Genomic DNA, 25605 nt, shown 5'->3' on the forward strand with positions numbered 1-25605 from the left:
GTGAACACGACACATACGACCTCTTGTAACTGTTGTGTCCACAGCAGCCCCGCTGCAGCCCAAGTCCTCAGGGCCCCTTTCTCAGCCGACAGAACCTGTGACCTGTCACCCGAGGTCTCTTCTGGAGCCAGGCTGGGCTGGTGATGTTTGCCCAGTTGGTATTTTCTGGGTCTCCTTCTGACCAGGATTGGAGAAGTGGTGGGGCTGGGGGAGCTTAGTTCAAGCCCATCTCCTCACCCCCCACTCCAACCAGCATCTGATTCCATAAATCCCTCAAGTGCTTGGCCCATCAGCCCAAACCACTGCCCCCAGTAACACTCCCATTGCTAGTGTGGAACCACTTCTTATGCAAAACCCTTAAAAGAAAGCCTGGTGTTCTTTCTGCTACTTCGGGCAGGAAATGCTTCTTGAATAGTCTGTTCCTGGAACTTGTCAGAGGCTGGCAGGACCCCAGAACCCTCCATCATCTCTCGGACCCCCTGCTCCTCTCTCACAGGTTTTGGCTCCCCCATTTTCTACTCCCCCGATCACATGTACTCTGATCCAGCTTTGTTCATGTGTCAACCACAATGTGCTTAAATATAGGCACATAAGGACCTCGTCTTCTAGTATCTTCAAACAAATAGGATGGCTCAGCCACCAGCCCATTAGTAGGAAGTTGTTACTTTTGTACTGAAACAAGTCTGATATGTTAAGAGTATATTATTATGGGGTATTATAAAAAGGAATACAATATCCCACGTTTACTTTCATGGAAAACACGAGGCTTCAAAGATAAACTCTAGAATATAGATCCACAAAGCAGAGGTGTCTTGTCCTTTGTTCACTGAAGTTTTCCCAGTGCTGAGAACAAGGCCTGGTATGTTGCAGGAGTTTATTGAATAAGTATTAACAGGAGCTTACGACCTCAGGCTCCTTCCTGCCTGGACCTCCTGACCGGGATACATTTCATCCTTTCTGCTTTTAGGGGAAATGTTGAAGAATCAGTGATTCCTTTGTTTTCTCTTTTAATTCTCCCAACTTTCCCATGGCCTTTTATGATGAACATCTCCAGGGAGAACAATTGAGAACCTGAACTTCCGCCCACCTCATATTTGAGGATGTCCCCATCGTGTGAATCTTGATGAGAAACTGGGCCTCACCCTCAATAAGAAACTCGAAAGGTCAGGTAAATATTTGACCTGCCGCCATGTGAAGTCTGGACACACCTAAGGAGCAGGTGATACACAGACACCAGGTCAGATCGGATTCCTATTGCTGGGGCCTGAGTAGCATCCAGAGTCTGCTGCCAGGGGCCATGGTGGCTGGACCAGCTGCCCTTGCCTGTGCCCCAGCTGCCCAGCACCCCTCTTTCCTGGTCTAAGCCTGCTCTCAGGCCCGTCTCTCCCTAATAATTCTCTAGCAGCCTTCTAGGACAGTTGTTCTCTGCCTAAGTTGCTAGAGGTGTTTTCTGCAGGATGCAAACAAGAATCTTCTCCTTTAAAAACTGGTGCTATCTGTAAAGCAATTATCCTTTAATAAAAAATAAATAAATTTTTAAAAACTGGTGCTATTATCTCCATTTTCTGGATGAGGAAACTGAGGCTCAGAGTGACGTTGACTGAACACAAGACTACTATGTTCCAGGCTGAGTTCTGGTCTCCATTCAGGGTTGGGGTGTGTGTAGACATGTAGCAGGAAAGGCCTTGAGATGACCAAGAGGAACTGGAAGTAATTCTCAGTGACTGGAGGGAGGGAGGTGATGAAGCTAGAGAGGTAGAAAGGGGTGCAAACATACAGGGCTTTGCAGGTGATGTTGTGCGGTTTGAGGGAGCAAAGAAAAGCGGTCAAAGGTAACTTAGTTTGAGTTCAGCCCAGGCCGACTTTGAGGGAAAGAATGGAAATAGAGGAAGCAGTGAGAAGCTCATGAGGGGGCACAGGTGAGAGGGCTGGATGGATCTGGACCAAGATCAAGTGGATGCTCTAGAGAGGAGGAAGAGTGTGTGTGTGTGTGTGTGTGTGTGTGTGTGTGTGTGTGTGTATTCAAAGTATTTTGTGAAGCACATCTGTGAAGGTGGTGCCGTCAACTGAGATGGGAAAGACAAGGAAGGATCTGTGTGTGTTGGCGCTAGGGGGGTTCAGGAGATGGGAGCAGACATGGCGAGTGTGAGGCGTCCTGAGACATCCAGAGGGAGAGATCCGGAGGCAGTTGCATATGATTCAGGGTCTCTGTAGAGATCAGTCTGGAGGCCAGAATTGGGGAGTTATCATCATACAGCCAATTCACTTCACTCAGCTCCAATGAATCAGAATCTCATGGTGAGGGGTGGGTCACATCCATAGAGTGGCCTGACCTCCAACCACCTAAAATAGCAGCCTCGCCCATCCCTGCATTCCAATAACTCTCTTTTTCACCTGTTTTCCCTTTATCATAGTATTTATCACCCACTGACCTGATATTCCATTCTGAAGGAGATCAGCCTTGGGATTTCTTTGGAAGGAATGATGCTAAAGCTGAAACTCCAGTACTTTGACCACCTCATGCAAAGAGTTGACTCATTGGAAAAGACTCTGATGATGGGAAGGATTAGGGGCAGGAGGAGAAGGGGACGACAGAGGATGAGATGGCTGGATGGCATCACTGACTCGATGCACGTGAGTCTGAGTGAACTCCAGGAGTTGGTGATGGACAGAGTGGCCTGGCGTGCTGTGATTCATGGAGTCACAAAGAGTTGGACATGACTGAGTGACTGAACTGAACTGAACTGACCTGATATTACACATTGGTTCTCAGATTTTCCATCTTGTGTTCTAGAGGATAAGCTCCATGAGGGAGGAACTACTGGTTATCTTCTCTGCTCTCTGTCCAGTGTCTAGAAAACTGCCGGGCACACACTTGGTGCACAGGCATATTTGTCAACTGAGTGGAATCTTAAAGCCATCGGACTGGATGAGGACGAGAAGGAGTGAGGGTGGGTAGCTAGGCATCGGGCCTCTTTTTCCCGATAGAAGGGAGTTTATAGTACATCTCCCCTTTAAATAAAAAAAAAAAATTCTGAAGGTCACTGATTCCCAATGGGCAAGAGTTCTGAAGCAGAGAATTTGTATCCTGGGTCCCACCTGATGCTCAGCCTCACACTGGCTGCCTAGAGGGCATCTTAAAGGAATTTGGGATAACTTCCACCCCCAACCAATCTCTGGAGAATCAAAAAAGGAGCTGGTGAAGAACCCCAGGGACTTGAAGACACAACCACGAACGTAGGGCTGGCTGATGCTGATACTGGTGGGGGCTGCTGATGAAGGTGATAATGAGCCAGTCAGCATAGTTCTCTGGCTTCCTGAGCAGGCCTGGGAAGGCTGGCTTGAACCAGACCATGCCTCCAGGCTGGATATGATGCAGAACGCTTCAATGGCATAGAGTACAGCAGCCACGAAGGCGAATGTAGTGGCAGTGATGACTCTGTTTTGGGCGGAGCCTGGAGGCAAGAACTTGATGTAGGTGGTGCCAAGGATGATGGTCGTTGAGAGGCAGGAGATGGAGAAGTAAAAGGTGTGGGCGCAGAGAAAGCCGTCCCAGGAGAAGGGGAGGCGGGACCGGAGCCCACAAAACTCCCCTATGAAGATGGTGAGGGTCACGGTGAAGCAGACGCACCAGATGAACATGCACCAGTTAATTACGTCCCCCTTCAGAGTGTCCTCACTGGCCCCCAGCGAGAAGGGCACACAGGTGGAGAGCAGCTGCCCCAAGTGGAGGAAGAAGTCCACGATGGGCTTGGTGCCCAGGCCTGAGGTCGGGCACATGGTGATCATGGTGGTCAGGCAGGTCAGCAGCACCAGTTTGTAACCTTGCTTGTTTCTCAACCAAAGGCTTATGAATAGTTAAACAGAGTTCATTGTTTTCTAGTTTCAGTTTTGCTTTGCCCGTTAAGCTCTGTTTCTGCCTCAATTCTTTTTTCTCTAGAAAATAAACAATCACTGACCCATGGAACTGATGTGCTGATCTGAACAAAGCAAGAACCACATGTTCTCAGCCCAGAAAGGCTCCTGGTGGATACTGTAAAGTCCCCCAAAATAGAAGCACAGCGCACGCCCAGCATGCCGCCTACAGCCATTTCCTGCTTCCCTCCTCGTATAAATCCCGGCTGAGCCTTGCAGTGCTGGGAGTTGATTCTTCTGGGCAGTAAAACACCTTCTTGCCGGCTTCCTTAAGATAAAGCTACTTTGCTTAAACCCAAGACTTAGCTCTCTGTATTGGCTTCTTCAGCGACAAGCAGCTGGGCCTGACTTGGGGGACAGTGTTGAGCGTCCAGGCAGGAGTCAGGCCCCCAAGTCTCCAACCCCTCCCTTTCTTCCTAGAACAAGGTGCAAAGTGCCACTGGGAAGATAGGGTGGAGTGCCAGCTAGTCCCAGGAAGATCTATAGGTCTTTTCCAGCAGCTGCTGAACTTGCTAGTTTCAGGAACTAGCCCTGCCCCTCCCCAGGCCTTGCTCACAGGGTGCTTTCTCTTTCTGTTAAGAGAAGGAAACTGGCCTCTGAAGGAGCACCGAGCTCTTGACTGAGTGAGTAGAGGGGTGTGGGTCCCAGGAGCCCCCTTCCCACCTGTTCGTGTGTATTCTTTGCTGTTTGGAACTTTGGGGCCAGTTGGACACTGCAGAAGTGGGAAATGGCTTGTTTGTGACTCTGTACCACTCTCTTCCCAAGGAAGAATTGCTTGTTTGTTTGAAATCTGTTCTGGGGGAGCCAGTGAATTGGGGGGAGGGAACCTACATCCATCCCTTTTACAAGTCCACTGGCACGCATCTTGGCAGACTGGCAAAACTAGAGGTATTGTTTCAGGAGGAGGGTCCCTTTCCAGGGCCCGAAACTGTGCTCTTGTCTAACACTCGGAAATGAATTGTCCGAGGAGACACATGCGCTGACAAAGCAAGAGATTTTTATTGGAAACGGCGCCGGGGCAGAGAGCAGGAGGGTAAGGGAACACAGGAGAACAGCTCTGCCGCATGGCTCACAGGCTTGGGTTTTATGGTGATGGGATTAGTTTCCAGGTTGTCCATAGCCAATCATTCTGATTCAGAGTCCTTCCTGGTGGTGCCCGCCTTGTTCAGCCAGGATGGATGCCAGAAAGGATTGTGGAAGGTGGTCAGACACATGCTGTCTCCTTTCGACCTTTCCTGAACCCTTCCGGTTGGTGGTGGCTTCTTAGTTCCGTGTTTCTTACCGGGACCTCCTGTCGTAAGACAACTCATACAAGTGGTTACTAGGGTTCCTGGCCAGGGTGGGTGGTTGTGTCAGTGTGCTTCCCCTAACAGTATGACCTGTAATCAAGAAAAAAATGGTTTTCTACTTTTAATACAACCTTGCCCGTGTATGTCTTCAGTTGTGAAGAACATTGTTCCTGCATGGATCTCTAAGTTATTCCAGTATTTTGCAGTTGGAGCTCTTTTGTCAAGATCTGGTAAGTGGGAGGGAACTCCATGTGCAGGTCTCCTGTTACTCCATAATAAGGATTCTTCCAACAAGGGCACTAAATTAAAGGTAGAAAGGAAACGAAACTGTGAAAAGCCTGCCACGTTCACAGAGGAGTCTGCAGGCAAGGGAGGGAGAAGAGGGGTCAGCTTTTTAGGGAACTGAATCCAGCCCCAGCTCTGTGGTTCTGGTTCTGATGCCCGAGGCAGGTGCTGCCAGGGCATCTGCGCCCCCCTTCCCCCAACTCCAGTCCCCGGAAGGAGGAGGGGTTCTAGTGTGTTGGTGGGACACAGCCTTAGATCACCACAGTGTGAGGAAGAAAGGAGGTCTGAAGCAGTCTCTCCTTTTAAGACGGGTCAGATCACTTGATTTGGCCAGAGTGTGTCCCCTGGGGTGGGGGTGGGGTGGGGGCATGCCAAGGGTGGATTTCCACTGAGACGATTCCCTGCAGGAGCTTTCAGTGCAGGAGAAGAGTCAGGGGCTGTTATTGGACATACAATCTTTTTCTCACCTCAGACCTACTAAACTGGAAAAAACCAAATCCTCCAAGTTGATCCACAAAAAAAGGTAGAAATGTTTATTAGTATTTTTTTCAAACCACCGTCCAACATGGGCTGATGCACAGACGTGAGCGATGATTGTGTTCACAGTGGAGGAGCGGCACCTCGTCCCAAGCAAAGCCCAGCACTCATCTCTCGGTATTTGGCTTCTTGAGGGATGACCGGACAAGCCAGAGTTTAGTAACATGGGACAAGCTGAAGGGCCTCCAGAAGCTAAAAGACGCAAAGCGGGACCCTCCCCTGGGGCATCAGAGACAGCAGCCCTGCTGACACCTTGTTTCAAAACGCTGACCTCCAGAACTGTGAGAGAATATGTGTCTGCTGTTTTAAGCCGCCAGGCTTGTGATAATTTGTTGCAGATCTAGGAAACCAGATTTAATTTCCAGAAATGAAAAATATATTCTTTGTCATATTTTTTAAAAAATTTCTCAGAAAAACTTGCTGACCTCCTGCACCAGAGCATGGTGATCACTTGGATCCCAGGATCCCTTGTCCCATCCTATGTCCCGTGTCTGAGACTCACAGGGGAGGGTCCACTGATGCCCAAGGAGCCAGGAGGGAAGGAAATAAGGGGATGGAGAGCACTAGGATCCCTGGAGAGGACCAGCTGCACCTGTCTGGGGCGGTGCAAAAGCAAGATGCTCTGGGAAGACATGGTCTCATGTTGACAAAACAGGAAAAAGATACAGATATTCCCTACAAACATGTATGCATGTATGTACACACATGTCTACACGTGATTTCACTGCATTTGAAATGTATTGAAGGCTGAGGTTGAGGACATGGATGCTCCCTGGATGGAGGGGTGGACACTTCTGTGAGCAGGCAGGAAGCGTGGCCATGCCGAAGACGGGAAACCAATCACAGGAGAGATGATCATAGTCCTGCTTTATGTCAGTTATACATGAGAATGAGAGAAATATAGAAAATACTAAACAGAGATGAGGATGGAAAACAATATAAAGAAAAGAGGCTAGCAGCTGCTTATCTCCAGCAACATCACTGCCACGGGAACCAAACCAGGTGACACTGTATTTCCTGAGGCTTGAAAAGGAGCTGTAATCCGAATTGTCACGTGAAATTAAAACAATGTGCAGCCACCAAACACTCAGGGAAGAAATAGTAATGCTAGTGATACCACATATTTTTTCATGAAAACACTGTGATGGAAAACTGAACACATCAAGAGTTCACCTGCAGTGCAAACTGGTTTGCAGCCCCTGATCTGCAGCAAATCAAGCTGCATGTGCTGATGTCCAGAGCCAGGGCCTTCCGGGTCCTCTGTGAGGGGGGTAGGGAGGTAGCTGGCACAGATTGAGGGTTCCATGTGACAGGCCTTCTGATGAACCCGTCACATGCTGTTATTCATTTAATTGACACAAAGTAGGTATAGAGACATTGAACAGAAGGGGAAACTGAGGTTCTATTGAGTAGCTTGCCATGATCATCCAGCTATGAAGGCTCTACTCCTTGTCACTCTGAGTGTCCATCCCATCTCACCCTTCTCTGCCCTTCTCGCACCTCCTCGTTCCTTCCTCTGTTCTGGCCATGACCTTCCCAGCTCACTGTTTTCCAGTCCACATGCCTGGCTGCCTGGCAGGCAGGGCTCAGCCACATCGGCTGTGCTCTGACGGGGGCACCACATCCAGGCTCACAGATTAGAGTGGAGGAGGGGCTGCTGGGAGACTCAGATAAACTTCCACTTCCTGCTTTCCAGGGCACAGGCCTGACCCAGGGTCACGCGGTTGGAATCCCCATGCTTCCTCTTCTCCATATCCTCTCTCTGATGCATTCAATGGATTCAAAACATTCAAGTTGTCTCTTATCTTAGGTGGAATTTCAGGGTGACTTCAAGTAATTAAACTGGGATCAAACTGGGGTACAGAGAGCATGACACTCCCTCCCTCCCTCACCCCAGTAACCCTTCCCCACCCTGGCAGTGCCCACTAGGAGGCCAGCAGGCTCCAGGGCTCCCCTGCAATGGGGCTCAAGGAGATTTGTGAGTCCAGGGAGGTTCTCAGCTTTGCTCTCTATTTCTCTTTCCAGCCTCAGCTTGTCCCAGGGTTTATTATCAGCAAAGGCAACAAGGCCCCTGATGGCAGGAAGCTGGCTGGGGCTCAGGCTGCTCTCCCTTCAGCCCTGGGGACCTCTCAGCAAATAATCCCTTGGAAACAGGGCGGCTGTCCCTGTGGAGGGGGCGGGCTGGGAGAGGCCTCACTCCCCCCACACACGGGACCCAGGAGGAGGCCCTGTGTGAGCAGGACTGCAGCCCTGGCTGGAGGGACTGTCTTGGGTGGTGACCTGGGCAATTCCGTGGTCTCCAGGGTCCCTGCCACTCTGGCCACGTGTCCCTGTCACAGCCCTGAAACCCCTTCAGGCCCCTGTTCTCCTCTCTCAGTTCCAGCCCAGGACCCTCCTCCATGGGAAGGTTGGCTCCATGCCTGCATCCCTTCTGGGTCAGAAGACCCCTACTGGGCTGCCTCAGGGGCTCTGGGACCCTGGGATCCCCCCAGTCATCTCCACTCTGCCCCCTCACCCCCACCCCAACCCAGGCGCATCCTCAGGGCTGGCCTCTGCCAGGGGTCCTGCAGGGGCCTCCTCTCTTAGCTCCTGCCCTTAAAAGGATTAGATTTGCACGTGGATTGCTGCTTTGGAGCTTAAAAAGCTGGCATTTTAACATTTCGTTCCTTGGTTCCTCCATGACGCTCCACCTTGGAATCATGCTAGGTTGGGGTCCCCTGACCCAATGCAAAAGAGTCACATGTGAAGGCAAAATTGGGCAGGGGAGTCACAATAGTCCCTACTTCCCATTTCATCCTGTCCCCACGGCCTTGCTCTCACCCCATGGCTCCTCCCTGTTCACTTCTGAAGCTGCCCTCCTCCGGGTGGGGCTGTGTCCCCTCACATGGCAGCTTCTTCTAGTGATGGCTGCAGGGAGGAGAGGGCTGGATTCATGTATTTTCAGGTTGCTGTGGAAGGAGGCTGTGGCCCTGAAGGTGTGTTCTAGGCTTTGGTCCTGGGCTCCACCTAAGGGGATTTCTGCCATGTGTGCTGTAGAGCAAAGAGTTCATGCCCACGGCTTTGGTATATTTATCTGGGGTTCCAACTTCATGGTCATGCCACCTTAGGGAAGGACTTAATTCCCCTACCTTAGTTTTCTCATCTGTAAAATGGGGTTAGTCAAAAGGACACTCCACAGTCCCTTTTCTGAAACCCTTGGGTCAGATATTCTCTAGAATTCAGGATTTTCAGCTCCATACAGGTGACATAGTACGTCTACTCTACATGACATCACACCCCACTGGGGTCTGAAAGCACCTTGTAATCATACACATTAGTGTTTCGGGAACTGAACTTTTGAACAGTCACATTAAGTAAAATAAAAAAAGATCATAATTTGTCTCAAGTTTCTTTGGGTCGAATTTTGTTACCAATTTTTTAAATATTCATTTTCAATTTTGAGAGACTTGAAGGGTTGGGATTAAAGATAAGGACCATCCATCTCTGTGTCTCCATAAATAATGGCCAGCTTAGGGAGATCCACAATGTTCATGGTTTGAGGCTAGACCACAACCAGCTGGGAGCTTTGGGATAAGACAAGTCTCCTGACAAGGCCAAGGGTGATGGGTGGGGAGAACCATTCTGGAGCAGCTGTGCTGTTTGTTACCTGAGTGTCTGAGCCATTGGTTCCAACTCCACAGGTCCTGAGCTTCAGCCTTCACAGGGCCCTGAGCCTTTTCCAGGCATCTGACACAATCCACCTCTGGAACTGGATCTTTCTCTGGTGGGTCCTCAGGGAAGACCACTGCTGTACTGGTGACCGTGACCTGCCTGACCATCACAGCACCATGCCCACCCGGTGGATACACCCAGGCAGTGACTCCATCCTCTGTGTGTTCTGGTTCCTCCGCCTGCCACAGCTCTTCTCCACCTGCGTGGCCTTCTCGCTTGTGGCCGACATGGGCACTCTGAGAGGCGCCATAGGTAACTGGTCCATGTCCTTCTGGTGCGTCTGTTTCGCCATGACCCTCATCATCTCCATAGTCGACTTACGCAATCTCTATTATGATTTTCCTTTCTACTGGCATAACATCTGTGTCACCTATGCCTGCTACGCTGCCCTCATCTGCCTCTCGGCCTCCATCATCTACTCCATCACCTACGTCCAGTTCCTGCCTGATCATCCTTACCGGGACCAGGCAATCGCCGCCACTGCTTTCTCCTGCATCGCATCTGTGCTGTATGTCATAGAAGTGGCCGGGATGAGGGCCTGGTATGATCTTGAGGAGATCTTCTTTTATGAGCACACCATGTCAGCCCTGCTGAAGGTGCTGGAGACCTTCGTGGCCGGTGTCATCTTTGCCTTCCTCAGCAACACCTCCCTGTACCTGCACCAGCCGGCCCTGGAGTGGTGTGTGGCCGTGTACTCCATCTGCTTCATCCTGGCAGCTGTGGTCCTCCTGCTAAACCTGGGTGAATGGGAATATATGCAGCCCAGGCCCTTCTCCATTTTCCAGCTTTTGCTCACCCTGCTCTCCGTCCTCCTCTACGTCAGCTCTATGGTCCTCTGGCCACTCTACCAGTTCAGCGAGGAGTTCGGCGGAATGCCCCAGCGGTTCATGGACATGAGCTGCGTTGATGAGCTCTCCTACAACGTGTGCGACTGGGACCAGTGCCTGGCTGTGGCCATCCTGACAGCCATCAACCTACTGATGTACATGGTCGACCTGGTGTACTGGGCCCGCCAGGTTTCCATAGGGACTAAGGATGTCTCCAGTGCTCCTGATTCTGTCTGGTCCTATCCGGTGTCTTCACAGAGTGAAGATATCCTATGATGTCCTCTTCTTGGCTCCCTCTCTCCCTCCTCACATCCTTCCCCATTCATCTCACTCTCTTTATGTTTCCTTCCCTCCTTCTGCTGTGTCTCCTTCTTGTTTTGTTGCCCACATCCTGTTTTGCCTCTTTCCTTTGCTCCTCTCATCTTTTCTATATTTTCTGGTTTTCGCCCCTCTTGCATTCATCCTTGGCTTTCTCATCTCCTATGTCCTGACCACCTCTCCCCATTTTGCTTCTTCTGATCCATCACGACCTGAGACTCCTTCCTTCTCTGCCCACTGCCCCCTCCCACCTCCTAAGGTGCTGACTCCACAGCACACAGCCCTCCGTGCAGCTGTTCACACCCTGAGCCTCTGGAGGGGCCTCATTGCCGAAGCATGTCTGTCCCCCGGCAGTGCCTTAATGGTGTGGTTGGGAGAGTTTAGGGGATGTGGGCAGATAGGAAGGGATTGGGATTTTTTTCTCCCAGTGGAGCAACTGTACAGTGCACCTCCCCTCTAAGTTAAAAAAAGATCTCTGAAGGTCAATAATTTCTAGTGGGTGAGATTCTTGCATGAGATATTCTGGATTCCTGGGCCCCACTTCGTGCTCAGTCCTCCAAGAGATTGGCTCCAGAATTTTTGCAGGCTCACTAAACATCCATTTCTTAAAGGGCATTTTAGAGGAAGCCAGGGGTAAAGGCCTCCATCCCAACTACTCTCTGGGGTATCAAAAAAAAAAAGAGCTGGTGAGGAACCCCAGAGTCTTGAAGACACCTGTCTGCAGTGTTTGTGAGGGGCAGCGATGTGGTCCCCCTGACTCAGTGATCAAAACAGCAGATCCTGCCTCTGCAGGGAGAAGAGCATGGATGCTGCCAACCCTAACACTGTAGTTTGTCTGGGTGTTTTGTTTTGTTTTGTTTTCCATTTTCTTCTTCTGGTCTGGAGGCCAAAAATTACTGAGTGACTCTGTTCTTCAAGAGAAAGTTTCAAATTTTCTTGGGCAGGTGGTTTGTAGAGGGTGGGTTTGCTGCTTCCATTGTCAAAGGAACTGTATTGTTTGAATGTGAGGGGACATATACGTGTGTTTTTCTATGTCCGTTGCTTTTTGATGTTGCTTCCTGCTTCTCTGGGACTCAGGCATAATTTGAACTATATAAATGTGCACAATTTAAAAAGATTTTCTGGAGCTACTTATTCCTATCAGCACTGCTGACAATCATAGAGAATGGCTTTTTCTATTCTCCCACATTCATAATAACCTTTTCAACCTCAATATAAACATGAAAGAAAAGAAAGAAAGCAAAACAAAACAAAATCCACATACTCTACTTGCCGCAAATTTGCCTAGAGCTCAAAGGAGTCCCAATCAATTCCCACCCTCACCCAAACATAGGTCTCTGGGAGCCCCTCCCACTGGCTCCCCACCCAGGCCTGGACTAGAGCCTGGGAGTGTGGCCCAGCCTGTGACACTAGATGTTGGGCCCCACCCCAGTGCCCAGTATCCTGTCCCCTAGTTCTTAAAGGGGCCGTGACAGCATCTGGATGCCTCGCTATAAAGGTGTGTGCTTGTGTGCATGCTCAGTGCACTGTGTGTACATGTGTATGCACCCTTGTGCTCCCCTGCATTGAGATCAGCAGGCCTTTACAGTAACTGGTGGCTGTGAAGGTCCCACAAGTCTCCTGTTGTCAATTACAAAGCCTCAGAGCCCAGCATCCTGGCGTCACCAGGACCAGAGGGGCTGGCAAGCAGAGCTGCGGGGGAGGGGAGGGGAAGGACCCCCTCTGCTGCCCCTCACTCCTGAGTGGGATGAAGCGTGTGATCTTCACCCATTGGTAGGGGGCTACAGGGGGAGGGCTCCCAGAAGTTCATCCTAATGCAGGCAAATCTTAAGAGGGAATGAAATAAAATTTTTATTTTAAGGCAAGAGAAGAAAAATTTGCAAATAAAATGTTTCTCTGCCCATTTGGGCCTCTTCTTTCCTTGCTAGTGTGCATTGTGCATGAATCTGACCTCCTTAAGAGCAGAAATATCTGCTCCACCATAGAGATCAATTTTTCTAGCCCAAGCCATGGAACTTCTTAGAAGATAACACTGCTTACTTACTTACGACCTTACTGGGGTCACTAGATGTATTGCTTGTGTTCTGCCCATTTTACAAGATTCTTGTTTCTTGAGTCAATGATGAAAAAAATTAGATAACTAGGCTACTTGAACCTGCCTGCAATGCAGGAGACCGTGGTTCAATTCCTATGGCAGGAAGATCCCCTGGAGAAGGGATAGGCTATCCACTGCTGTACTCTTGGGCTTCCCTGGTGGCTCAGTCAGTAAAGAATCGGCCTGCAATGTGGGAGACCTGGGTTCGATCTCTGGGTTGGGAAGATCCCCTGGAGGAGGGCATGGCAACCCACTCCAGGATTCTTGCCTGGAGAATCCCCATGGACAGAGGAGCCTGGAGGGCTGCAGTCCATGAGGTCTCAAAGAGTTGGACACAACTGAGTGACTGAGCATACATAAGCACTGGCTACTTGAAATGAAATATATAGTTCTCTAAGATCCATGATTGTAGTAGTGTGATTCTAGACATGAGAAGAAGCAACAAGTGGAAACCATCTCCTGGAACTGAGAGACTTGTAAGACTTGTAAGACAGGTGGTCCAGCCGTCTTTTAGCTACTGTTGCCAGGACAGAGTGAGTAATAGCATGTGAGTGGCCTATCAGTGAAATCCCCATCTGACCTGGGAACGAGCATTCCTAGCACCCTGGGACAAATTGGTGAAAAGTGTCTCCTAAACCTTGGCTGAAATTAAGACAGAAATAAAGGGAATTGTGTAATAAAGAATGTTGCCGACCACCCAGTTCTACAAGAATCAAGCCAGGACTTCCTTGGTGGTCCAGTGCCTAAGACTGCACTCCCAATGCAGGGGCCTCAGGTTTGATCCCCGGTTGGGCAACTAGATCCCACATACTGCAATTAGGACCCAGCCTAGCCACATCCATAAATAAAATATATGCTTTTGAAAAAGAGAAACAAGTCATTAGCCACTGCAGTCGCTGATCTACAATCCACCCTGGAAGGAATTCAGGGTGAAAATCAGGATAAAGTACTTCTCTGGGACAAGTGTGAGAACCAGACCTCAAATAGTTAGATATTTTCAGGAAAACTTTTTTATGAGCCCAGTTTTTTGCATCTTCCCATATTCAGAAAAGCACTAAAACCATTACCCAAGACATCTGGTCCTCATGAAGAGCGGTAACCTATACCAAGCTGTGGGTCTCCAAATCACATACATCCTGCCCTCCTTCTTACTTCTCCAGACAGGTCTCAGAGCTTCCTGAGAGACTGTCTCCCCAGTTACACTTCTCAGATTGGCTCCAATAAAACTTCTATTTCTTTCTTAAGTTGACTATTGATTAATTTTTCATTGACAAACACATTGATACACCCAAGTTTTTGTGCAGGAGTATCATATTCTTATATTTCCTGAATCAAATGGAACACAGCCCTGGGACCTCACTTCCCAGGAGAATGGAAATGTCTCTGTGCTTTAGTAAAAGAATCACCCAGGGTGGGCCCACCTGAGGGGCTCACTGTCCAAGCCTCATGGTTCATGAAGGCGGCTGCTCCATCCCCCCTGCTGGGGGGTTAAGGGTCATTTGTCACAATTCCAAGGCGGTCCAGTCCCCTCACTGTGGATCTCAAAAGAGAGTAGAAAGGTCCTCTGCTTAGTCCAACCCTCTTGTCATAGAGGAGGAGCAGATGGACCTCAGGGAGGGGCAGGACGTGTCCAGAGTCACCCTGCGTGTGGCAGAGTCAGAGTCAGGACCAGGTGCCCTGTCCCCACGCCAGCTGTCCATCCATGGCCCCACGCTGCTTGTGACAAACATGGCTGCAGCATGCTCCAGGCTGGGATTCTGCCCCGTCCACCCTCATTCTGCATAAACCTGCCCCGTCCCCCTGAGGAGGGCACTCACTGCTGCTGAGTCAGTTTCCTCATCTGCTAGATGGGGGAGGGGTGCCAGAGACCCTGGTCCTTCCCAACGCCGCCTTTCCCTGATCTTTTCTGCTGGGAGTACAAAGGGACTGATCTGAAATAGTAGAAGAGGAAATGGAAACCCAGACTGAGAAAGAGGTAGATTGGGGTCCACAGTCACATGTGGTCCTGCCTCCAGTCAAGTGGCCCCAGAGCCCTGGTCTGGTCTCCCTGGAGATGAACCATGAGTTGGATGGAGAGCAGAGCCCAAGAGATCTGGTTTCTGGTTTCAGTTCTGCCACAGGATAACTCATGAGCATGGATGAGTCTCATCACTGATCTGAGCTCCAGTTTCCCGTTTATAAAATAGTAAAATGAGGCTAAAATGATGGTTTTTAAGCTATGTCCTCTGGAGACCTTGGTTTCTAGTGAGATGGTGGGGTTGCAAGTAGGGTGTTGGCCCACCCCGCATTTTCTCGAACCAGAGCAATCTGGCTTGAATCAGACTCCCACTCAAGATCTCATTTGAAAATAAGATTGGAAAGATTGGAAGTGATTCATATGTTCATCTTTAGGATGGTGGTTAATAAACTATTGTGTAGACAGAAGAAGGAATACTAAACAGTATGAAAAAATGAGGATGCTCTCAAATAATGATAAGGATATTTCCTTCTTATATACAGTATATTTCCTCCAGTATATACAGAGTAAAAACAGTAAGATATATAGTATGCTATTTTAAAATGTATAATAGGGAGAGAAATACAAATAAAAATAAAGATATCTATATAATTGGTTTGCTTCAAGAAACACAGAAAGGACCCCCATGAGTTCAGTGGAGCAGATGCCTGGTCTTAATCAGGAAGAGGAACGGAAGAGAGAGTAGATGGAGCCACAGGTAGAAGTGAGGTTTCTCAATATATGGCTTTTAAAAGAATATTTTTATTTTGAACCATGTAAATATATTACCTTTTCAAGAAAATAAAATTTAAGTTTGAAAACTATACCAACTGGAGAAGAAGGGTCAGGGGAGGGATAGTTGGCAAATGGTTTCCATGTTCCCTTCAACTTTGATGGACAGTCTGGGGGAGGAGCTGAGAGATGCCCACACAAGCCTGTCTCCAAAGGCAGAGGGAAGGGAGGTGCCTTGGGTCCAGGGGCTGGAGAGGGGGAGCTGTGGCCCCCAAGCCCACCTGCTATGACCAGGACTCCCCCAGCCCTTTAGCACACACAGTTGATGGAGAAGCCCCATGGTGCCCAAGCCTCAGGCCCTACCCTTGCTCCCTGCCTGGCCTGGGCTCTCTGTCTCCCGAGGCAGTAGCCAGAGGCTCCCTCCTCAGCCGGCCAGCCAGAGCCTCCTCCAGGCAGCGTGACTCCAGCTGATGCCCCCACTCCCCAAGACTGGCCTGAGCCACATCCAGATCAGAGCCCGGGGCACAGATGTTCCCATTCTCTGGCTCTGCAGCAGCTTCTTGGAATAATCATGGAGCTAGCCTTCCCTAATTTACCTTTGAGTGGAGAGAAGAGGATTTCTTCTCTCCGGGGCATCAGGCACCTGGTTATCTGCCCTGGGAACCAGTGCAGGATGCCAGTCCTGGTCCTTGTCTGTGTGTTTGTCTCCTGTCTCAAGGTGGGTGTAGGGAGGCAGATGAGCTGAGAAGGCAGGGTCTAAGGTCTCCACGCTCTCTCTGGCATTTTCTGGCTGCCTCGTCAACAGGAAGTGGTCTGGCTGAGATGAGGGCACTGCTGCAGGACCTCTGCTTGGGGCACTGCAGTTAGACCAGGACAGACAGGAGCCCGGAGATTATTCCGGGACCCAAGAGAAGAGGGAAGGGGCTCAGCCGTTCCTGAGGTTCTAGTACCTGCTGAGTTTTGCAGGAAGCCAGACTTGAACTCCAGGCTCTGACGTGGAGCAACTGTGTAACCTTGAGCAAAAGATATAATGTAGTTTTGGGGCCTCAGTTCAACATCTATAAAATGGGGATGACAATAAATATATCTCTGAAGATGAAATAGAAATAAGTCACCTAGTCAGAGTGTTGTTGCTGCAGAAATGGCTACTCCATTCCTCCTGGGTCTAAGGTACAATGCCAAATCCAGGGAGAGTTTAAGATCTTGAACCAAGTATCTAGGCTCAAATCCCAGCTCTGCCACTTCCTATCTGTGTGATCTTGGCCAGTTGACCTTTCTGTGCCTGTGAAAATGGGGACACAGAGTGCATAGTTCAGGGGCTGCTGGGAGGAACAAATGAATCCACAGCAGAGCTTGATCTGCAGTGAGCACAACATGTGTGACCTCTTGTAACTGTTGTGTCCACCACAGCCTTGCTGCAGCCCAAGTCCTCAGGGCCCCTTTCTCAGCCGACAGAACCTGTGAGCTGTAATCTGAGATCTCTTTTGGAGCCAGGCTGGGCTGGTGAGATTCTTTTCTGAATCTGCTTCTGACCAGGGGTTGGGAGGTGATGACAGGAGCTCTGTTCAGGCCCATCTGTTCAACCTCCACTCCAACCAGCATCTGTTTCCATAAATCCCTCCAGTGCTTTGTCTGGAAGAAGAGTGAGCTTCCTCAGGCAACAAAGTTCTCAGAAACCATCCATCTGGGCAGCTCACAGAGTGGGGCTCCCTCTGGGCATCCTCCCCTCCCTACATTGACCCTGACAAACCTTAGGACAAATGACACCCTCTCAGCACTACAGCCAAGGGAAGGCACTCCCCTGGTCCCAGCTGCAGCCCACCTGACCCTCGGGCTCCCAGCTGCCCACTGCTGCCTGAAGCACGCCATCCCTCAGGTCACCAGGTGACTGCAGTGGTCCATGTCCCTGCTGAGCCAGGGCCAGCTGCCCATCAGCCCAGACCACTGCCCCCAGTAACACTCTCGTTGCTAGGCTGGGGCCACTCCTTATGCTAATCTCTAAGAAGAAAGAGCTTGTGTTTCTTTCTGGTGCTTCAGGCGGAAGGAGGGATTCCAGAATATTCTGTTCCTGGACCTTGCAGAGGCTGGCAGAGACCCAGATCCCTCTACCATCTCAACCTCTGCCCCCCACCACAGGACCCTGGCACCCATGCTTTCTCCTCTTCCCGCTCCACAAACTTGTTTGAAGCTTTGTTCTTGGTGTCAAAAAGTTGCTCCTTACAGGCATGTAAGGAAACAGGGTTCTGTGTCATCAAGCAAATAGGGGGACAGAGTCCCCAGTCCATTTGTAGGAAGCTGTTATTTTTTTGCTGAAACAGGCCTGATATGTTATGTGTATAATATTATGACCTATTGTAAAATAGAATGCAAAACTCTACATTCAGCTTCAAGTTAACTCTGAGGCTTCAAACATAAACACTACAATATAGATGCACCAGGAAGAGCATTTACCTCTTTCACTCATGACTATATTCCCAGCACTGGACTGGGCTGACACAGCAGTATTTGTTGAATGAATATGACTTTATAATATAGGCTTATGAATATTACCTCACAGCCTCACGATCCAGGTTGAACCTCCTGACCAGGTTACATTCTGTCTTTAGTGGAAATGTTACAGAATCACTAGGTTTTGTGTTATCTCATTTAATCTCCTAACAACATCACGGTCATGTATAATGGACATCTCCATGAAGGAGAATCACTGAGAATGTGAACTCTCCACTATATTAGAGGATGTCCCCGCCATGTGAGTTTTGGGGAAACACTGGGCCTGAACCTCAATAAGAAAGATAAAAGGGCAGGTAAATAATAATTAACCTGACACACCTGGGCTTGGACACACACCTAAGGAGCAGGTGACAAACAGACACAGATCAGATCATTTCCTTCTGCGGGGCCTGCAATAGCATCCAGTGTGTGCTTCCAATGGCCATGGTGCCTGGACCAGCTCCCTTGGCTGTGCACTGGCTGCCTAGCTCCTGCCTTCCTGGTCTGAGCCTATTTCTGAGCCTGGTCCCACCCTAATAATTCTCTAAGCTACCCAGCAGCTCTCTAGTACAGTTGTTCTCTGCTGAAGTTGCCAGAGATGTTCTCGCAGGTCTGATCAAGAGCCCATCATGTCCAAAAGCAGGTGTTAATTATCTCTATTTTCTGGATGATGAAACTGAGGCTTAGAGTATCATTGACTGAGCACAGGACTGCCATGTTCCAGGCTGAGCTCTGGTCTCAGTTCAGGGTTGGGGGATGTGTAGACATGTCAATGGAAAGGCCCTGAGATGACCAAGAGGAATTAGAAGTTCTCAGTGACTGGAGGGAGGGAGGCAAAGAGGCGAGAGAGGTAGAAAGAGGTGTGAGCTTGCAGGGCTTTCAAGGTGATATTTTGGAATGTGTGTTTCACCTGAGGGAGCCAAGAGAAGCCTGAAAACTTTTCTTAGTTAAGTTCAGTCCAAAGCAGACATTGAGGTAAAGAATGGAAACAGTCATTAGCAGGAAGCTTATGGCAGGAGAGCAAGTGAGGATGGATGGACCTGGACCAGGTGGTGACTCAAGATGAAGAGAGGATGGATTCACACGTATTTTGTAAAGAGCATCTGTGAAGCTGCTGCCATTGACTGAATGAGAAAGATGTGAAAGGATCAGTGTGTTTTGGGGGTGGGAGTTTCAAGAAGTGGGATTGGACATGTTGAGTGTGAGGTGCCATGCATGATTCAGAGGGAGAACTCGGGAGGTAGCTGGAGCATTCAGGAGGTAACTCTACTCTAGTACTCAGTAGAGATTAGCTCTGGAGGCAGGAATTGCAGAGTTGTCATCATTCTGCCTATTTACTTCATTCAGCATCTTCTTAAATGTCACATCCATGGAGCAGTCTTATCTACTCCCCACATTCCAAAAAGTGCCTCTTCACCTCTTTTCCCCTTGTCATTATATTTATTACCAGATAACATGCTATTATATATTTGTTTGCATATTAGTCATCTAGATAAGTAGGATTCGTGAGGGAAGAAACTATTGGTTCCATTCTCTGCTCTCTGTCCAGTGCCTAGAACACTTAAAGCCATCTGACTGGATAAGGACTAGAAGATACACAGAGAAGAGGTGGTCGAGGCTGGAGTCCTGAGGACCTGAGACCCTCAGACAATGGAAGAGGAGGAGGAGGGAGAAAAGGACGGATGGGAGGCTGAGGAGCAGGGGGACCATCACTCCAGAGAATCGTTCTTGGTGAATTGTGGGCAGAGAGCCATTTCTTAATAAACTTCCTCCCTCTAGAAGCACACGAGCCGGGCCTCAGGTGCAGGTGGAGGAACAGCACGTGTATCTGGAGGGGCCTCAAGGAAACGAGGAGGCAGGAGCCCAGGCCGCCTCCTTGAGCTCCGGCTGGTTCCCTCTTTCTTAGCCTCCCTTCCCAGAGCACACTCAGTGGGTGGTGCCCAGAGGGAGGGGCGAGGCGCTGGGAGCACCTGGGACGGAGCCTAAGATGCTAAGAGAGCAGAAGAGAGAGGTGAGGTTACAGCTGTCCCTGGGGCATCAAGTGTCAGTAATCATGGCCCCTCCCCTCATCAAGACCAGTTGAATGTTTGCTCTCAAATATTTCATAAATCTGCCCCTGCCCTCCACCCCTGAAGTGTCTTTGCTCAAGGCCCATCATCCCATATGTGGGCTCTACAATCAGCCTCCAAACTGGCCGTCCAGCTTCTTGGCCAACCTCCATCCCATTTTCCTCCTACAGCCAGAGTGTCAATTCCAAGTGGGCCTCTGATGGATCAGCCCCTCCTTAGAGAATGTCAGCAAGGCCTCATCACTTACAGATAAGATCCTACTTGTGTCTCTGGTGTCCAGGTCCATCTACACTGAGCCCTGTCTGCTGCTCCTGCAACACCTCCCTTCCTCCCACCTCACCTGTTGTGCTCACGTGAGACCCAGGAGCTGCCCACATCAGATTACTTCCCAGAAGTGTCACTCTGGAAGCAATCGGAGATGGAGTTGTTGGAATCAAGGAAGACCTCCTGGAGGAGGTGATTAAAAGTCAAGTCTTAAAGGACATATAAAAAGGTTAACAAAGCAGAGAAGTGAGGAAGAGTTTTCAGTTATATGATTTGCTCAAGGATCTCATGAAGTTTCAATGGCAGATTGGATGTGACTGCTGCTTGTGTGTGGGAGGAGGGAGAAGAGAGAATTGACCCTGGCCAACTGGAGGCTGGTCTATATGCCCACTTGGGTCAGGAATAAGGTTTGGGGTGGCAGAAAGTAACGAGTTGGAGCTGAGACACTTCCCTAAAGACACGACCACATTCTTCACAACCTCAGAGGTAGAGTAGACAAGGAAAACCATGCCCTTCAGCAAGAGGAAAGGTCAAGGCTAATACCCACCTTGACAGGAGTTTTGGATTTTTTTTTAAGTCTCCACAAGAGAAGCAAAATCTAAGTCTTCATTTCTGGTGAAATGGGCCCAAATATACATGACCTCTGAGGTCAAACAATGCCAACCTGGAAATTAACACAATTGGCACCCAGCAGGTGTTTGGCCTGGAGGGTCCTGAGCAGAAGCAAATGCAGTTATTCTGGGTGAAGCTTCCAACAAAGGTGTCAGGACCCTCCCAGAAAAGCGAGTCCTGTAAAAGGGGGCTCACAGTTTAATGACAAAGTACATGAGGGATCAACCTGCTGTGAGTCCCAGGAACTCCAGTGAATACACACCGATATGAAATACTCAGCAAACCAATACACTTTGAGAAACAAATACACTAATGATAAACACATTAGAAAAAGACACCGTGAAAAAAAAGACAGGAAGATAGGAAAGAGAACTGTAATGAGTTGAAGAGGGTCCTCCTGAAACTCATGTCTACTCAGAACCTCAGATCGCGGCCTTATATAGAAGCATGGTGATGCAAACATACTTAACTAAAGATTTGGGGATGGAAATCATCCTGGATGGAGGGTGGGACCACAGTCCAGTGACTGGTGTCTTTATGAGAGAAAGGACGCAGAGATTTACACACACAGAGTTGAGAGAAGATGAGCACATGAAAACAGAGATGGAGTTAAGGGGGGGTGCAATATAAGGGATCTCCAGAAGCTAAAGGAGGCAAGGACGGATCCTCTTGGAGCATCACAGGCAGCACAGCCCTGCTGACACCTTGATTTCAGACTTCTGACCTTCAGAACTGTGAGAAAATAAATCTCTCTTGTATTAAACCACCAAGCTCATGGTAACCTTATGCAACAGCCCTAAGAAATAAAAATAAATAAAAAATTGGAAAATATAGTCTCTCATTATTTTTATAAATTACCAGAAAAGCTAGCTGACCTACTCTAGAGCATGGTAGTCACATGGATCCAGGTCCCCTTGTTATTTCCTGTGTTCCCCAGCATCTGAGACTCACAGGGGAGGGTCCACTGATCTAGAGAAGGGGAGTCAGTCCAAACGCCCACAGGAGCCAGGGGGGAAGGAAACAAGTAAAGGGGATGGAGAGGACTAGGGCCCCTGGAGAGGACTAGGGCCCTTGGAGAGGACCAGCTGCACCTGTCAGGGGTGGTGGAAAAGAAGGAGGCTCTGTTCATGACATACTTTCACGTGTATAAAATGGAAAAAAAAACGCAGATATGCCCTACAAACATGTGCATTTATGTACACACATGTCTACATATTTCAGAACATATGAATTGTGTTGAAGATTGTACATGAGGTTGAGGACACAGATGCTCCCTGGATGGAGGGGTGGACGTTCCTGTGAGCAGGCAGGAAGCCTGGTCATGCCCAAGAGAAGAAATCAGGACATGTGAGATGATCATAGACTTGCTTTATGTCAATTACACAGGAGAATAAGAGAAATATAGAAAACTACACGAAGATATGAATGGAAAACAATATAGAGAGCATAGCCACATCAGCTCCAGCGCCCCCCACCCAGCCCCTCAAGGACACACAGCCCGGTGACACCAGACCTCCTGAGGCTTCCAAAGGAGCTGGGAGTCTGAATTTTCATGCGAAATTAAAACACTGCCGCTTCCAAATCCTTAGGGAAAGAAATAGTGATTCTATATCATTTCTTCATAAAAACACTGTGCTGGAAACTGAACACATCAAGAGTCCACCTGCAGTGCAAGCTGGTTTGCAGCCCCTGATCTGCAGCAAATCAAGCTGCATGTGCTGATGTCCAGAGGGGGCCAGGGCCTTCCGGGTCCTCTGTGAGGGGGGCGGGGAGGGGAACAGGTAGGGGACATGGATTGAGAATGCCCTGTCAGAGACCCTCTGAGGAGTCCTTCATGTGCTTCTATTCATTTAATTGACACATAGTAGGTTATAAGCCCAGTGCACAGATGGGGAACCTGAGGCTCTGATGAGTAAATGGACAGGATCATCCAGTTATGAGATGTCTTATCCTTGTCACTCTGGTGTCCATCTTCCCTCTTCCTTCCCTGTCCTTCCAGCACCTCCTCCTTCCTTCCTTTGTCCCGGCCATGACCTTCCTGGCTCCTTGTCTTCCAGTCCACACGCCTGGCTGCTGGGCAGGCAGGGCTCAGCCATATCCAGGCTGTGATCTCTCTGGGGCACCATGTCCAGGCTCACAGATTAGAGTGGAGGAGGGGCTGCTGGGAGACTCGGGCAAACCTCTTGCTTTCCAGGTGGGGGAACTGAGGCCCAGAGAGGGCACAGGCCTGACCCAGGGTCACACGAAGGAATCTCATCCTCTCCTTCCCCAAACCCTCCCTCTGTGCCATTAAATGGATCCAAAGAGATGGGAATACCAAACCACCTGACCTGCCTCTTAAGAAACCTATATGCAGGTCAGGAAGCAACAGTTAGAACTGGACATGGAACAACAGACTGGTTCCAAATAGGAAAAGGAGTATGTCAAGGCTGTATATTGTCACCCTGCTTATTTAACTTATATGCAGAGTACATCATGAGAAATGCTGGGCTAGAAGAAGCACAAGCTGGAATCAAGATTGCCGGGAGAAATATCAATAACCTCAGATATGCAGATGACACCACCCTTATGGCAGAAAGTGAAGAGGAACTCAAAAGCCTCTTGATGAAAGTGAAAGAGGAGAGTGAAAAAGTTGGCTTAAAGCTCAACATTCAGAAAACGAAGATCATGGCATCTGGTCCCATCACTTCATGGGAAATAGATGGGGAAACAGTGGAAACAGTGTCAGACTTTATTTTTGGGGCTCCAAAATCACTGCAGATGGTGATTGCAGCCATGAAATTAAAAGACGCTTACTCCTTGGAAGGAAAGTTATGACCAACCTAGACAGCATATTCAAAAGCAGAGACATTACTTTGCCAACAAAGGTTCGTCTAGTCAATGCTATGGTATTTCCGGTGGTCATGTATGGATGTGAGAGTTGGACTGTGAAGAAATCTGAGAGCCAAAGAATTGATGCTTTTGAACTGTGGTATTGGAGAAGACTCTTGAGAGTCCCTTGGACTGCAAGGAGATCCAGCCAGTCTATCCTAAAGGAGATCAGTCCTGGGTGTTCTTTGGAAGGACTGATGCTAAAGCTGAAACTCTAGTACTTTGGCCACCTCATGTGAAGAGTTGACTCATTGGAAAAGACTCTGATGCTGGGAGGGATTGGGGGCAGGAGGAGAAGGGGACGACAGAGGATGAGATGGCTGGATGGCATCACCCACTCGATGGACATGAGTTTGAGTGAACTCAGGGAGTTGGTGATGGACAGGGAGGCCTGGCGTGCTGCGATTCATGGGGTTGCAAAGAGTAGGACATGACTGAGCTACTGAACGTAACTTAAAGTTGTCTTTTAGCCTTAGATGTAAATTGCAGGGTCATTTTGTTGAGGTAAGTTGGGAACAGCTTCAGGGACAGATACCCCCATCAGCCCTCATGCCAGTACCCCTCCCCACCCCTGGCATGCCCACTGGGAGGCCAGCAGGCTCCAGCGCTGCCCTGCAATTGGGGCTCAGGGAGCTTTGTGAGTCCAGGGAGGTTCTCAGGTTTGCTCTGTGTTTCTCTTTCCAGCCTCAGCTTGTCCCAGGGTTTATTATCAGCAAAGGTGACAAGGCCCCTGATGGCAGGAAGCTGGCTGGGGCTCAGGCTTCTGGCCCTTCCACCCTGGGGGCCTCTCAGCAAATAGTCCCTTGGAAACAGGGCAGCTGTCCCTGCAGAGGGGGCGGGCTGGGAGAGGCCTCACTCTCCCAACACACTGGACCCTGGAGGAGCCCCTGTGTGAGGAGGACTGCAGTCTTGGCTGGCGGGACTGTCTTAGGCAGGTGACCTGGGCAATTCCGTAGTCTCCAGGGTCCCTGCCACTCTGGCCACATGTCCCTGTCACAACCCTGAAATCCCTTCAGGCCCCTGTTCTCCTGTCTCAGTTCCAGCCCAGGCCCCTCCTCCATGGGAGGGTTGGCTCCATGCCTGCATCCCTTCTGGGTCAGAAGACCCCTACTGGGCTGCCTCAGGGCCACTGGGACCCTGGAATCCGCACTCGTTCCCCCACTCCAGTCATCCCCAGTCTGTCACCCAGCCCCTACTCCAGTCCTGGTTGCCTTCTCAGGGCTATCCCCTCCTAGGGGTCCGGCAGGTGCCTCCTCTTTTAGCTCCTGCCCTTAAAAGGGGGCCAGTCATCGGTCCATCCCCACCCCCTCCCTGGGATGCCCTGAAAGACTTCACATCAGAATCAGACACAGCATCCTTGTTCATTTCCAATCCCTTCTTCCCAGCTTGGAAGCTGCTAACCAGTCTCCCAGGCCAGGAGAATCCTCACTCAGGTAGGACTACCTCTAGATATTTCCAGACTCGCATCTGGATGGCAATTTTGGAGCTTAAAAGCTAAACATTATGTTAATTTATTCTGTGGTTCCTCCGGGACACTCCACCTTGGAGTCATGTTGGGTTGGAGTCTCCCTGCCCCAGTGAGGAAGAGTCACAT

The 25605-nt window shown here is 49.6% G+C and overlaps 1 protein-coding gene and 1 long non-coding RNA gene across 3 annotated transcripts in view; one reads left to right on the forward strand and one right to left on the reverse strand.

Moving 5' to 3' along the window:
* The first annotated feature begins 4403 nt into the window (after window positions 1-4403).
* Window positions 4404-11999, forward strand: LOC147349720 (myeloid-associated differentiation marker-like). 2 transcript variants are annotated; one of them, XM_086364648.1, is made up of 2 exons: window positions 4404-4538; window positions 9707-11999. In XM_086364648.1, exon 2 carries the CDS (start codon window positions 9854-9856, stop codon window positions 10838-10840), a length of 987 nt encoding a protein of 328 aa, XP_086220774.1. In that variant the 5' UTR covers window positions 4404-4538; window positions 9707-9853; the 3' UTR covers window positions 10841-11999. The 2 variants fall into 2 exon arrangements, with proteins under 2 accessions (XP_086220774.1, XP_086220776.1); XM_086364650.1 differs by lacking the exon at window positions 4404-4538 and adding an exon at window positions 5363-5434.
* LOC147349721 (uncharacterized) overlaps window positions 4893-25605 on the reverse strand; it is a 35126-nt gene continuing 14413 nt past the window's right edge. Inside the window, exon 2 of the long non-coding RNA XR_015150090.1 lies at window positions 4893-5206. This is a non-coding gene — a long non-coding RNA (uncharacterized LOC147349721). The remainder of the gene's footprint in view (window positions 5207-25605) is intronic.

The sequence above is a fragment of the Bos grunniens genome, chromosome 21, assembly GCF_055505025.1.
Source record: "Bos grunniens cultivar Pamir isolate PY7600 chromosome 21, Bosgru_T2T1.0, whole genome shotgun sequence".
Lineage (NCBI taxonomy): Eukaryota > Metazoa > Chordata > Mammalia > Artiodactyla > Bovidae > Bos > Bos grunniens.